This window comes from Zootoca vivipara, chromosome 7 (genome assembly GCF_963506605.1).
Source record: "Zootoca vivipara chromosome 7, rZooViv1.1, whole genome shotgun sequence".
Lineage (NCBI taxonomy): Eukaryota > Metazoa > Chordata > Lepidosauria > Squamata > Lacertidae > Zootoca > Zootoca vivipara.
Window position 1 is genome coordinate 56,254,339 of NC_083282.1, and position 15,771 is coordinate 56,270,109.

A 15,771-nucleotide genomic window follows, 5' to 3' on the forward strand; every position below is an offset into this window, starting at 1 on the left:
GGTGTAGTGGTCAGAGTGTTGGAAGCCCAGTGTTTAAATCCTTACTCGGCCATGAAGTTGACTGTTTGACCTTGGGCCAGTCAATGCCTGTCAGCCTAACCCAGCACAGAGGGCTGCTGTGAAGATAAAATGGGAAGGAGAACTATGTATGCCACCTTGAGCATCTTGGAAGAAAGGTGGGATATAAATGCAAGCAATAAATAAGGGGGAGGGGGTCAGACCCTCTTTGTCAAGTGCAGCTTTGAGAGAGTTCTCACAAGATCAGCCCTATCATTAGGTAGGGCAGGGTGGCTGCCTTAGGTGGCAGTCGCTGGAGGGCGAGAACTAGTGGTAAGGTGTTTGAGAACAGCTGTGAGTGCCCTGCACCTGCTAAACAAACTTGCTGCCCTCATCTGATGGTCCAATCAGTGTTTGCACTGGAGTTTGGGGCATGTGGCCCACCAATTCCCTTCACCTCAGGCAGCAAAATGCCTTGGTCAGGCCCTGGTCCTCTGCAAACTGGTCTCTGGTAGGCTTCCTTCTGTGTTAGGCCTAATGGGCAACAGTGCTGTAATGTAGGGCAGCTACAATGCCTGAGTTCATTGTGAGAAATTTTAAACGGTGTCTCTAAGACTGCCCAGTATTGGGGGGTGGGGGCAAGGGAAGAGGGCAGCACCAGTGGGACTTAGTGTCCTGTCAGTTGCCCAATGATGTTGGCTGCGGATGCCAGTCCTGTCCTTTCCTCTCTCTCTACAAACCCCCCCCCCAGTGATTTAAACACTGGGCCAAAGTGTTTAACTAGGCCAAAGGGATGTGGAGCCTGTGGCTCTCCAGATGTTTCTGAATTGCGATAATCTCTAGTCATTGGACATTCTGGGGCTGATGGGAGTTGGGAGTTCAACAACACTGCAGCATGTCTACTGAGGAGTAAGCTCCACTGAGGTAATGGAGACTTACTCCCTAGTAAATGGGTGTAGGACTGCAGCATAAATAACCTTCTGCAAGCCACTGATGCCTCAGCCCCCTTTCTGGTTGCAGTGTGGGGATAATCACAATGCCCCATCTTACAGCGCTGTCTTAAGGATTATTGAGACAATGTGTGTTAAATGCTTCAAATAGCAATACAGCCATACCTCATGTTGCGTCTGCTGCGGGTTGCGTTTTTTCATGATACGAATGCGGCAGACCCGGAAGTGTTTACTTCCAGGTTTTGCCGCGCACGCATGCGCAGAAGCGCTCTGTCGCGCTTGGGTTGCGGACTTTTCGGGGTGTGAACGGCACCCCGGAACGGATCGGGTCCGCAACCCAAGGTACCACTGTCTTTTAGTGCTAAGCAGCAGAAGAAGAAGAAGAAGACAGGAGTTGTCTATAGAAACCTTCCCCAACCTGTGGTGCTCCCAGACAGTCATTATTTTCAGGTGGGATTCAATCACATACCGGTACCAGCAAATTAAGGTTGCACAATTAAAACTGATTCAGAGCTCTTGCGCAACAAACCCACTTCACCAAAAGATCCATCTTTTTCCTATAGGTAGCAGCACAAAGGGGAAATGCAATGGAACATATGGAATAATGTTTGAGTGATGGAACATCATCCAGCACCCTTGCAAACTTGGTGGGAACAATTTGGGATGAATGCTCAATGAACAGCCTCCATCCAGAAGGAACCCTAATGTTCTCTAGATGTTGGAATACAACTCCCATCTTCCCTGACCATTGGTCATGGTGGCTGGGGCTAGTGGAAGTTGGGATCCAGCAACATCTGGAGTAGAGGTAGTCAATGTGGTCCCTTCCAGATGTTGGCCCCCAACTCTCATCGGCTCCAGCCAGCAGGACCAATGGTCAGGGGTGGTGGGTGTTTCAGGGTACATTGACTGCCCCTGATCTGAAAGGGAAATCAAGCATCCTGTCAACAGAGGACTGCTATGTCTCATGCCACACATGACAGGATGAAGTTCTTTAATTCATTCACCATGGCAGTTGTACTCTCTCATCCCTAGAGCATGATCCAGCACAATCATTACCATTACCCCTTTCTCCCCAGAAGGCTTTAGGTGCTTGCATTAACTTGCAGTTAATTAGCTGACGAGGAATGGTAATGAGAAGTTGCCATCGTTAACTTCTCTTCTGCAAGCTGCCGGCATGCCTGATGTTTCTTTAATTTATTTAGGGAACTGCCCAGATATCTTGCATGTTTTAACAGGTAGTGCCCCCAAGACAGGGAACAGCCATGAGTTTCAATGGCCTGAAGCTTTTACTTTTGGCCCATTTTTTTCCAAGGCAGTAACTTACAAGCAGTTGCGCTATTGACATCAATGGGACTAAATAGGCTGAAGCCTATTTTTGATATTGTGGCTTTTGATTTGTTTGTTTGTTTGTTTTTTAAAAAAGTAAGCCACCCTGGGAATTTGCAGGTATGTAGACAAAGGGCATATGAAATGGAAACAAAATAATAGCATGACTGTGATATTAATGAAATTAAGAAGATTTCAATAGTAAACATGTATGGAACATTATTATTATTATTATTATTATTATTATTATTATTGCTATTAAATTTTCTCACCTGCCCTATATGGCAGGGGCTTCGACTAGATGACCTGTGGGGTCCCTTCCAACTCTACAATACTATGATTCTATGGCTGTAGGTTTTACGGCATGTAATCATGTAGCCTGGGGCTGATTCTTGGTTTAATGTACAGTATCAAATTCACATGGTGAATAGCTGTACGACACAAATAATTCCTAGGGCTGCCCCTTTTGCCATCCTGGAGGTGCACCTGTTGAATTTGACCCTGCCAATCTGCAACTTGAAGAACTAGCAACTCCATCATCCCTAGCAAAACCACAGGCATTGTCCTCTCCAGAGTACAGTGGTACCTCTGGTTAAGAACTTAATTCGTTCCGGAGGTCCGTTCTTAACCTGAAACTGTTCTTAACCTGAGGCACCACTTTAGCTAATGGGGGTTTCCACTGTCGCTATGCCGCCACTGCGCGATTCCTGTTCTCATCCTGAAGCAAAGTTCTTAACCTGAGGTACTATTTCTGGGTTAGCAGAGTTTGTAACCTGAAGCGTTTGTAACCAGAGGTACCGCTGTACAACTTTTCTGTGATGCTCAGCCATGATGTGTGGGAATGCTGGGGAAGAGATAAAGGCCTTGAAGAGGGCAACAGGTCTTGTCAATATGGGGGGGGACTTCCCTGGTGCCCCATCTGCACTACAACATTTAAAGCAGTATCATACCACTTTAAACAGTACTGGTTTCCCTCAAAGAATCCTGGGAACTGTAGTTTGTTAAGGGTGCTGAAAGCTGTTAGGAGACATTTTCCCCTCAGAGAGCTACAATTCCCATAGTTCCCTGGAAAAAAGGTATTGGCTGTTTAGCTGTGCTAAGAATCTGGCAACATCTCGAGGACCACAGTTCCCCACTCCTGCTCAGGAAAGGTGTTTTTTGTACTTCTGAAAACCTTGGGGTGTTCCTGAGTCTGCAGCTATTTTTATCTCATGTACTGATCATCATCACTTTTAATTTGTATACCGCCTTTCTATCATACAATACTCAAAGCGGTTTACAAGCTGAAGAAACAGAATCTCATGAAATACAAAACAACCTTATAACTATCTAATGCAATACAAAAATATGATAATCATCATGTACTGATGATGCTCCTGCCTAAGGACCTACAAAGAGAACCAAGTTTGCTGTTGTTCTATTTTATTATTAGTTGCCCTTGAAGCTTTGAAGAGGAGTGGCATATGAATCTGCTAAAGTAATTAATTAATTACTAACCATCCAGAATAATCAAAAAGTGGTGTAGTGGCTTACCTAGACCGAGAGAAACCTAAGATTATTCTTGTATGTTAAGAGAAACAAGGGAAGGATCAGCTTGGTGAGGAAATACTCCATCACGGGTTTAACAAGCTGGAAGCAGCTTGTTCCAGAGTGGGACTCGCTGGATCACTAAACTGGGATTTGTGACCAAAAGTTTAGTAACATAGAAGGGACTGATGCACTGACAGTAACCAGAGGACTAGCTGAAATCCACAAAATAAAGGGACTTCAGTTAAGGTAAAATCCTAACCACGGTGCTGCTTTCTAGATTTTACAACATCACATAGCACCACCTACTGGACAAGATGTGTATCAGCCTCAGTTTTTGATGAGTTGAAAAGTCAAAAACACCTTAGTTAAAAAAGCAAGGCCACCAGCACTGGAGCTGGCCAGAGAGCTGAACATAGTACATAGTCATCCTCTTCCCCAGTTCATCACCACCACAACCCTGCGGGGTAGGTTAGATTGAGATACTGTGACTGGTTCAAGGAACTACTCTGTTGGCCAATGTCCAATATACAGTGGTACCTTGGTTTACAAACACAATTGCTTCCGGAAGTCTGTACTTAACCTGAAGCGTACTTAACCTGAAGCGAACTTTCCCATTGAAAGTAATGGAAAGTGGATTAATCCGTTCCAGACGGGTCCGCGGAGTACTCAACCTGAAGCGTACTTAACCCAAGGTATGAGTGTAATTGGTTCCGGAAGTTGGGTCCGCAGAGTACTTAAACTGAAAATACTCAAACCGAGGCATACTTAAACCGAGGTATGACTGTATATTTTAAAGTAAAAATGGTATAGCAAGCATATAGTAAACGTAGTAAATGTACATAACTGGCTGGTCACTTTCTGTCTACAAAATATATTTTTAAAACATGCCCACTTGGGTCTAGGTGCTGACATAGGGCTTGTTTGCTGCTACCCCCATAATCTGCCACTCTCTGGATACGAATGTGAGGGGGGAGAGCTAGACTGTGGGACACTGCACTTCAGCCTGAAGTACCACTTTCCCCAGCAGGTACCTCTTGCCAAAGGAAGTTGGTCTGCAACTGAAGCAGTGGAAACAAACCAGATTTATTTCCAAGCCTAAAGTTGCATGGGCCTGTATCAATGGGTCGGTTGCCAAATTTCTCTGGCAGGGTTCTTGGGCTGTTCCTCCTTTTTAAATGCTTAAATAAATGGAAGCATGCCCCAAAGTAGTCCCTCCTTCCATTTCTCAAAATCATTATTTATAGCTAAGATTTTCCCCTAATTTAGATCTAATCACTACTGTTAGTTTATTCAACAGCATAGCATTCCACGCTTTAAGCCACTCCTCAGCCAATGGCTTGTTGTTGTTCCACTAATTTCTTTAATGGCTGTGAAGATATGCTCAGCTTTTGGCAAGATAAATGCTACACTCCCAGCATACAGGCAGCTAAGAGCTTATTAGTGACAGCATCAACTGGGGGGGGGGGGAGACTGTACATTTTCTTTATGCTTATTGGCATACAATACTATTAAGACCTTTAAAAAAGTTTTAAGTGCAACATTACCTGTTAAAGCAGAACCCTTTGCACATACTCCTCTCTACTAGTCTATATTATATCAAGTACTACATCCCCTACTCCCATTGTCTTCGATATTTATCAGCGCTGGGGCCTAGGATTACCATACTAGATAAATGTTGGTCAGATTTCTGTTCGTAGAGCCTTTATTTTTGCAACCAGATCCTTTGCAAAAGAAGGCCACCAAGATGATCAAGGGTCTGGAAACCAAGCCTTATGAGGGACAGTTGAGGGAGCTGGGTATGTTTAGCCTGGAAAAACAGAAACTGAGAGCAGATCTGATAGCCATCTTGAGATATCTAAAGGGCTATGACATGGAACAGGGAACAAGCTTGTTTTCTGCTCTGGAGGGTAGAAATTGAACCAATGGATTCAAGTTACAAGAAAGAAAGGAGATTCTGACTAAACATCAGGAAGAACTTTCTGACAGTAAGAGATGTTCAGCAGTGGAACGGACTCCCTCAGGAGATTGTGGGCTCTCCTTCCTTGGAGGTTTTTAAGCAGAGATTTGTTAGGGCTTTAAACCTAGGACGCTGGCAAATTAGCAAGGTCATGTGATTTAAGTTAAGTCGTTAAGTTGTTAAGATGCTCAGTATATATAGAGCATTTGTTTTGTTTGCCTGTGGGTGTGGAGCAGTCATGTCTGAAAGCTCTGGAGGTGTTTCTGTTATCTGTCTGCAATAAACCTGTCTGTAGAAAGTTGGGCTTCCATGGGTCATTTCTGCTGCAAAGCTACAAGGCTTTTACCGCCACAAGAATCCAGCCGCTGTGCTTAATGCTCTGCAAAGAGAACTGTTCCTGGTCTGTACAGCGCAGCTGAAGCGTTTTACTGGACCAGTGCAGAAAACCTCTTAAGATTCGATGGCCATCTGTCATGGGTGCTTTAGATGAGCTTCCTGCATTGCAGGGAGTTGAACTTAGATGACCCTCAGAGTCCCATCCAACTCTACCATTCTATGATTTTTATACTTGCAAATTCAGAAATAGCATCAAAGGATGATCTTCCAACTTCTTTCTTCATTCAGTGTTGCAGTAGAAATTAGGTTAATATAAAATCTCAGGAAGAAAAACAATTCACCATCCTTGCCTCAGCAAATTCTGGGTATTTGTAAGAGAGGCCAAAGGTTATTTTATTGAGGCAAACATGTTCTGATATCTTCTACTTCCTTTTGCCTTGTTGTGTTTGTGTACACTTTTGCCTTTCTGACATTGTGCCAACAGCTGCATGACAGGCAGCAATCAGTGGGCGGTCCCCCCCCCGGCATGAATATTAAGTGGTGGGTAAAATTTAAATCTGCCATCCCCACACACCCAATGTACTGTAGTTCTCTGGGAACCTTGCTAATGGAATTCCATATGGAAGCTTTAGCAAAGAAAATACTGAGCTCAGTTTTTCACATGTGTGTGCTTATGCCAGCGGTGGAGAGCCTCTGGCATGTGGGCCAGATTTGTGGCTCTCTCTAGGCAAGGCATCCCCAACCTGCGGCCCTCCAGATGTTTTGGCCTACAACTCCCATGATCCCCAGCTAACAGGACCAGCGGTCAGGGATGATGGGAATTGTGGTCCAAAACATCTGGAGGGCTGAAGGTTGGGGATGCCTGCTCTAGGCCATTCCTTTTCTCTGTAGGGCACACCTTTTTCACTGCCCCTGCTCAATGACTTCCTTGAGCATCTTTGCCTGGCTGGAATGCATCTTTGAACTGTGATTCTCCTACGTACCTGGATGAAGGATCGTAGAATCATAGAATTGTAGAGCTGTCTGGCATGGCTTGTTTCGGGGGAAACCCATGCTGGGGCTTAGTAATCACAGCATCCTTTTCTAAGTGCATGAAGACCAACTGTTTAATTATCTGTTCTAGGACCCTTCCTGGTATTGACATCAAGCTATAAGTTGATAGCTACCTGGATCTTCTTTCCCCCCCTTTTTGAAGATGGGTAGAACAGTCCCTAGGGAGCTCACCTGTTCTCCAATAATTCTCAAAGATCTGAGATTACATCGGCGAGCTCCTTTAGTACCCTTGGGTGCAGCTCACCAGGCCCTTGAGATCTGAATTTGTTTAAGGGAGTTAGGTGTTCTCATACTCCCTCTTTTTCTGTCTTGGGATCCATCTCACTCCTTGCACAGTTTATTTTGTTATCACAAGCTTGGGCACTGTTTTCCTTTTGGATGAAGACAGAGTCAAATAGACGTTGAGCAGTTCTGCCATCTCTGTCACTCAGTATCTTTTCTCCTTCTTGCTTCAAACATAGCTGAATAAGCCTGTAATATTATTTTTAACCTCTCTCATTCTGAGCTTCAGCCCTCCTGACCTTCACCCTGCAACTGTTGGCTACTCAGATATACTCTTCCATTTCTTATGCATGGATGTGTACAGCTGGAACATAACCTACTGCAAAAAATGGAAGAGTCATGTCTGTCTCCACCGGCTCTCAGCTCTGGCTGCACCACCCCTGCCATGTAGACCCCCGCCCCCCAAAAGCTGTGCAAAGAAGAATGCAGACAGAAGAAGGTTCCCCACCCATTAATTCTCTCTCCCTCTCTCTCTCTCCCTCTCTCTCTCTGTGTGTGTGTAATCTGGAATTATCCACAGCAGTTCTACAAAGCAGTGGCAGGTCTGTTCTGAATGGGGTTGCACTCCCTCTGAAAGAACAGACTTAGATTTTCGGGATGCTCCTGGGTCCGTTCTAGTGCTTTTTACCACCTACAAACTAAACTACAGCCATTCTTGGAAAGGGGTAGTGCGACCACAGTGGTTCACGCATTAGTAACTTGAGACTTGATTATGGCCATGTGCTCCATGAGGGTCTACTCTTGGGCCTGGTCCAGAGGCTCAAATTGGCACCAAATGCTGCAGGTAAACTGTTGATGGGGAAAGACTATTGTCAGCAGTGCTCCAAAGCTTGCACTGGTTGCCCATATGCTACTAGGCCAGGTTCAACATTCTTGTATGAATTTATAAGGTCCTTAACAACTTGGGTCCAGGGTGCCTCAAGGACCACCTAATCCCTTATATCCCTGCCTGATCACTGAGGTCTTTTGGGGGAGTCACTGTTAGTAGTCTCCAATGACTAGGGTGCATGGCTTGTATCCAAGACATGGACCCAAATTTGTGAAGCTCTCTTCCAGTTGAGGTCATCCAGTGTCTACTGATTTTTGTTTTGTTTTGCCAGCAGACATTTTGGCTGAAGTCAGATTTTATAGTTTTATCTGATTTTTACCTTTTCTGTTTTTTATTTTTTGTATACCGCTTAGAGACACTGTAGTTAAGCAGTATACAAATTGTTTTTCATAATTAAAATAACTCAAAATCCATTAATTTAAGAAACAAACACATACACTTTTCTTAAAGGTTTCCACTCCTTAATAGACTTTAATACCCCCTGCACATAAACTGTACAAAATATTTACTTCCCTAAATAAATAGATTCACAATTTGTTTGCAGACAGTGCTTTGCAAGACACAGAATGGGAGATACATTCCCCCAAAACTTCTCTTGTTGAGAAGTAAAGGCACCACCCAATCACTGGCCCAAACAATGATAATAAATTCCCTTTAAATAAAGCTGGAGGGGAGAGGGGAGGACAGATGAAGCACATCAGTAACATAGGAGTCAGAACTTGCTACCCAACTGATCTCTAAGAAAGCTTGGAAAATGGACCCCATATGTATCTGAGCTAACACTGGCCATACAGCAATAGTAGGGATGTGTCCATCCACTGCCCAATGGCTGGGTGGATTCTTCAGTGATCTATATCAAGTGTAAAAAGAGTGTGTTCCTAACCACTATGCTTATTTAGAGCTGGCTATTTGCTAGGGGATGAAGGTCTGTGGGTGGCTGTCGAATACAACATTGCAGATCACTGGAGCTGATGGATGCTCAGAACAGACTGGGAGGTAGAGAGTTCTCCCTCAAAGGAAGCATTTAAGCAGAGGCTGGGCAACCCTCTGCCAGGGATTCAGCAGTGCAAGATTCCCACACTGGACAGTGTTGGACTAGGCAGTGTCCTTTCCAACTGTAAAATTCTTCTAATCCATCTTGGGGCAGGGTTAGAAGCAGCAACATTCTCTTCCCTCCCAAATTAAGAAAAAAAAAGGTAGAAAGCAGCAGCCTGGGCAGATTTAAGTTTCAAAATATTCTTTTCCAGCTGCACAACCACAGAAATTCCATTGCTTCCAGGAAACAGGAAACTGAAGAGGCTCAAATAGGATGACACACAGCTTCAAAGTTTCATATTGCAGAATACAGGCACAAGTGACATTTCTCTAGTCCCCATATCTGATATACTTGAAAGTGCTCAAGAGTGCAAGACTCTGCTTTTAGGTATCATTTTGTCTCAGGCTTAGGTTTTGGGCGACAAGCTCTACTTGGGAGATTCGACTCAGCCCTTATGGCCCCCATCCCATCTGAACCCATCCCACAAGCCCTTAACTTGGCTCTCTCGTTAGCTGCAGATGCCCATGTCCTTGAGGCCCAATAACTTCACACTTTTTCCTACACAGTAGTCTGTAACCGTCACTCGGACCACACCCATAATGCGCAAACCCCCGAGAGGAAAGTTTGATCTGATTTATTCCAATTTGTACTCATGCCAGTTTCCAAGCACAGTCATTGCCTTTACTTGCCCAGTTAACAGCATGCCATTCTTCTTAGAAGGGGTGCACCAGAGAGTGTTGTGTGTGCATCTTACACACACATACACACCCCTCCCCTAACACTGGAGATGGAGTGGAGCTTCTCCTACTTCCCAGCTTGCACTCATCCTCTATACCTGCTTCCTGGCTAGCACCACTCACATTTCCTAGACTTCCTAGTCTTCAGCTGGTGAGTTGGGACTCACTCCTGGGTCACAGCCTGAACTAAGGTGGGTCACGAGAGCAGCAGAACCAAGTGCAATGGGAAAATGTTAAGGAGTGGGTCCTCCGTTGCACATTTAGCTTAAGGTGGGTCCTTGATTTAGGCTTAAGGTGGGTCCTTGAAAAGACTGAAAATTCCTGACCTAGATGCTGGGTTCCTAAGCCATCAACGAGGATCCCCTAGAGGCAGATGGGGTTATCCAGGACTGGAGAAGGGTGTGTCGGAGCCTCTCCCCGCCCAAGCAGTGGAGAACTTTGGCCCTGAGCTACAACTCCCAGGGGTGGCTAGTATAAGGAAAGAGTGCTACTGCGCTCAAGTCCTGTTTTCAGGCTTCCTGTGGGCATCTGGTAGACAACTGGGAGAGCAGGATGCTTTTCTCCTGTTCTAGCAATTTGTTTTTGGTGCCAGTGGAGGCTCCCTGTGGCACCAGTGGAGGTTTCCGCTGACATACAAATAGGAGTTTTAGAGGGGTCATTTTTGTTAGGACCACGGCAGGGAGAGAGACAGTGGTCCCTCCAGAGACTGTACATGCTTCTTTGAGGCTGCTAGTAACACAATCCCACCCACTCCACCCCCCACAAAGTGCACCTTAATTGAATTCATATAATTAACATCGTATCAATCTTGGTCCTGAGCTAGTTACAGCAACTTTTTTTCATTCAAATTTCCTGAATCCAATGGACTTTGGGGGAAGGGGTTTGGCTTCTCAATCGCACAGTTTTACGTTCCCTGAACTGGATGTGCAGTTTCCACGCTCTCTTAAGTTACAACTGCCTACACTGCATGCTGCTCTGCAAACAGCCTCAAGCTACATGGCTCATTGAAAACTGCTTTGCAGCAGTGACAACAGCTACAGAATATATTTAAAAATAGAGCAGTTTGCTTTACATAGCTTACTCAACCTAGGGAGAGCCTCTACACTGTCTGGGTGGTAGATATACTGGATCACAGACTGGAAAAAAAGCCTCTGCCTGGAGCCTGCCTTGTGGTATACAAAAACGCAGTTGGGTGGTGTGCTTTAAAAACAACGACAACAACAACACAGAGCCCTTTAGCACAACCACGCTGGCCACATCACCACCTTAACAGGAGCAAGGTTTTTTATTTTTTTCAACCTTGCTGGCACACTAGGCCTCTTTTTACAGGACTGCACAGTGGAAGGCAGTGTGATGTGTTTGTGCCGGTCAGTCACTTAAAGCCAGGTCCCCCAGAGGAGCATGTTCTTCAACCTACGTTAATGCAAGCCTCTCTGTTTGCACAAACAGCAAGCTCTATTTGGGGCATACACAGGGGAAAGTATCGGGTGAGGACCAAGGTTTTAATTTCCGTCACGCCACTGCAGACTTGCCGCCAGCTCAACCGCAGCATCCTCTGCTAAGCAAACCCCCTCCTACGGAGCCCTGCTCAGCTTATTTATACCAGCTTGATCCTGGGTTCCGAACTGCAGCACATCTGGAACAGCTTCTATGGGGAAAGGATTGTTTCTACAGATATGCCCATTCGCAATCTCCTTCACAAATTTTCCCCACCTGGTTCACACCAATACCCAAAATGTTATGTTACATGGGCATGACGACTCAGTATTCCCACATGAAGACCAAGCAACATCAATGTCCTAAAGGCATAACTAAAGTCCTGTTGGCTTGCGAGGGCAATTGTGTCCATGTCTGAAGCACAGGGCCTGCAATGTTAATGAATCCTGCTGAAAGCCTACTTGTGCCAAGCAGGTTCCCTTGCTTCAGACAGCATGGGGTTGGGGCTGGCGGGCCACACAGCTCTGGAGAGAGAGAGAGTACAGCAAATTCAGCTCAGCACCCATCCCTTCCCCATCTGCAATGGTGTGAACAGGGGCTTAAGAAGTGAGGTTACCGGTAATTACAGCTTTGGTCCCTTCCTGCGCTGTGTCACCATCCCGCCACGCCATGTGACAAAGCTATCAGAGCAAGTACCCTGTTGTAGAAAGGATGGCATTTTACTTTTCATACCTGCAAGCATCTGCTATAGGCTTCTGTGCAGAGGCACTTCAATGAAGGCATTAGGGAGAAACAGACAACAGTAAACTAGACTCCCTTTTGTTAGATACCCTGAGATCAGCCTAGTACTGCTTTTCCTTCAACCAGAGGGAGCCCCGGGTTTCTTTTTCTTTCTTTTTTTTGCATGTCTCATTACAGCACAACCTGGGAGGGAGGGAGGAAGAGGCCGCAAATGTGCCCCACTTGACTCTTCTTGGTTGACCCGTTTCAATGTGCGAAATTCCCTCGGCAGTCTTTTCCCCATCCTACACAGAGTACTTGGCCATGTCACTTTTGTCGAAGATCACTTTGGTTGCAAAGTAAATGGCCACGAGCCCAAAGCCAGTAGCTGATGCCATGTAAGCAGTGACGGACTGTGTGAGCTGGACAAGGGAGCCCATGAGGAGGGAGGGGATGACCTGAGAAAGGAGGAATGCACTGTCCAGGATGGCCAAGTCCGAACAGATGCCTCGGCTTGCTGCTGCTGCGGTGTCCGAGTCTCCCACCATCATGATGAGAGAGACCTCACAGGGTGAGCTGACGCACAGAGCAGAGCCTGCAACAGGCGGGGAGAAAAGGCTTCCGCCGTGTCCATTCTGGTAGGTCACTTTTTGTCCAGGAAGGTGGCTCTTGAGGAAGCTGTGTTTCTTCTCCAGCTGAGCTGCGTCGTCTTCTTTACTTTTATATTTGGGCAAGTATATCTGAAATGGACAGGGGGGAAAGGGGAGGGTAAGATGCTATAATGCAACCCTACAAAAACATTTGAGAGCAACAGAATGTGATAATTTGCTACAAACTAGGGAGAAAATGATCAGTGCTTGATGGAAACGGGAGTTCACTTCAGTTCCAAACACATGGGAAATACAACCCGTTTAAGGGCTGGGCAGTTAGAACAGGGCCAGTGAGTGTACAGAGCAACACCTTGTAGAAGGCAGCACTTTTGTGGCTGCAGGAGCAGCAAAGCACTTCTCCTCTTTTGACATATCATTAGCAGAAATTGAAGAAGACCCAGACTATAGAAGATAGTGGCTGAGTTGGTGAGCAGCATCAGTCTGTTGGGACAAGGACCTATAGCAAGGAGTAAGGGACAATATAAGCTTTCACCAGCTAAGACCAAGTCCAAAGTCCAAATAGATCCATAACCATTTGGAGAACAGAGGGAGGGGGAGGGGTTTATTTTAAGAGTGTTTCACCAACTGCATCAAACAGGAGCTTCCTGAAGTCAACCAGTTAGAAAAAAATGATAGTGTTCCTTGCTCAATGGTATTTTCTGCATGATTCAACAGTGAATTCAACAGTTGCATGAAATGCAACTGACTGACATGGCTTGTATCACTACTTGGCCTTTTGGCTAAGATCAAGCGTAGTATCTGACACGGCTTGTGAGCATGAAGCTTCAGAGATGTTCAATCTGAAGGCTCTCAACACTGGGCTAGCAGCTCTTATGGAGTAACTCACTTGGGAAAAGAGGCGAAGCAAAAACAAACAAAGGAACTAGACACAAAGGGTTGACAACAGGCAAAGGAGAAAGAAGCTTAGCAGTAACATCCTCCCAAGAGGAGGATAACTCAGTAAGGAGAGGGACATCTGCCTCCAGCACAACCTGAACAAGATGCAATACTGTAATTATATCACTTAATAGCACGACAATTAGGTAATACAGTGACATGTAAGCATTGTAACAACTGTTTAACACGATTATAGTGAGAGTGTAATACAGATAGATTTATTAAAACACTGGATTATGGTTTGCATCCAACACAGAGCTAAGTAAACATCCTGTCAGCACAAAATTAAAGAGATTTCCACATACCTGTACAGTCGTACCTTAGAAGTCAAACGCCTTGCAAGACGAACATTTTGGCTCCGAAACGCGGAAAAGCCTGAACGTTTTGGAAGTTGAATGGTTTCTGTTTGACTTCCAAGGTACGGCTCCTCCATTTAAGCAAGCAAGAGTCATTATCCCATATCCAGGGTGACCTTCTGGAAAGGCAAAAGCCCATTAAGAGGGCACAGAGCAAGACCAATGATGGTGTTCCCTGGGGAGGGGTTTTTGGCAAGTGAGAATCCCAAGGTCCTGATAGACAGAAATAGAGGGCCACATTTGATGCCCACCCTGGAAGCACCCCATCAAGGTGATTGATAATCTGGCCCTAAAAGGCAGCTGCCATCATCCTTGTCCTTGCTTGCTAGGGCTGACAGAAGTAGGAGCTCAGAAACATCTGGAGGGCCAAATGTTCCCCACACCTGCTTTAAAAACCAATGGATTATTCAATTTTCACTACCACTACTGGAGCAAAAAAAGAAGGCTGTAAATGGCTCAGAGACATGAGTCACACAGTTGTTAGGCCCTGTTAAAACCACTTTGGTCAAGACTCTCTGGACTTTCTCTCTCACACACATATATATACACATCCCCACCTGTTTTTCATGATGATAAAGCGATGCCAGTGTGTACGGCAAGATCTGCAGCACTGAGAAAGGGAAGCCTGTCAGGGCGGCAGAAACGGTGACGATGACAATACTCTGAGAGAAGCACATGATGATGGCCATCAGCGGGAACAAGGCCACGCTAGCTAGGTAGACCATTCGTGTCCCAAACTGCTTCACCATCCGGTCCATGATTGTCGAGAAGATGATGGAGATGATGCACTGGAGAAAGAGGCCCAGGCTACCCATTCGAATCCCTGAGAAGAGACGTTTGTACATTGGGTGAAATGGAGAAGAACAAGATAGCCAGGTTCATAAAGGCAAATAGCTGCAATGCTTTGAGTGCTAGTTCAGCTTTCAGTCTTATCAATTTACAAGAAGCGTTTCTTAGCTGTTCCAGTATAGAAGTTCCCATTTCACAATTAAGAGGTGGGCAGGATAAAAATATGAATGCCTTAAAAACGGAAGGGCCAAAACAGAATCCAGAAGACCCCTGTCACTTCTCTTGGCAGAACCAACAGATAATCTACATGCAAAAAATCAGGCCTAAGTAGACTTCAGAATTTGTCAACGTGTTCATTTAAGGAGTTAAGTGTAGTCCAAGACATCTACCGATTTGTTTATTAATTTATAGGACAATGTCCTCTGAAGACATGGACTTTCCATTATGCATTTCCCATAAAACAACTTGACATTGGCCACAGCTCTGAGATTGTTGAGCATCATTGTGTGTACACAATTGACCCTCCAATTCTGCAGAGCTTCAAAGGCACCACCAGGATATAAATGTTAAATATTACTTACATTTAAGCTGGGTCACCGAGACCTTGAAACCAACTATTATATGGGAACAACAGGTAGGCAAAGGGCCAAGTAGCTTTAGCAGAAGTATTCAAGAAAGCCTATTACCAAAGCACCTTTTTAAGCTAAGGAGAGGAGGCAATAGATCAGGGGTTGCCAATAGGTGTTCTCTGGGTGATGTTTGCCCACAACTCCCTTTGGCCAGAGCCAACGTAGCCAGTGTAGCTGTTGTGCGCCAGTAAGATCTGGAGGGCAGCACATCGGCTATCTCTGGCTTTGCTCCTAACTGGTCTCCAAAGTCCATGCAACAT

At 45.3% G+C, this 15,771-nt stretch overlaps 1 protein-coding gene across 10 annotated transcripts in view; it reads right to left on the reverse strand.

Annotated features, from left to right (window-relative positions):
• Positions 1-3,626: 3,626 nt before the first annotated feature.
• The window catches only part of SLC45A3 (solute carrier family 45 member 3), an 80,809-nt gene continuing 68,664 nt past the window's right edge, over positions 3,627-15,771 (reverse strand). For all 10 annotated transcript variants that reach the window (XM_060277115.1, XM_060277112.1, XM_060277113.1 and 7 more), the window contains 2 exons: positions 14,651-14,916; positions 3,627-12,930 (listed from right to left, as the gene is read on the reverse strand). In XM_060277115.1, coding sequence (XP_060133098.1) covers positions 12,496-12,930; positions 14,651-14,916 — 701 coding nt within the window. In that variant the 3' untranslated portion in view covers positions 3,627-12,495. The remainder of the gene's footprint in view (positions 12,931-14,650; positions 14,917-15,771) is intronic.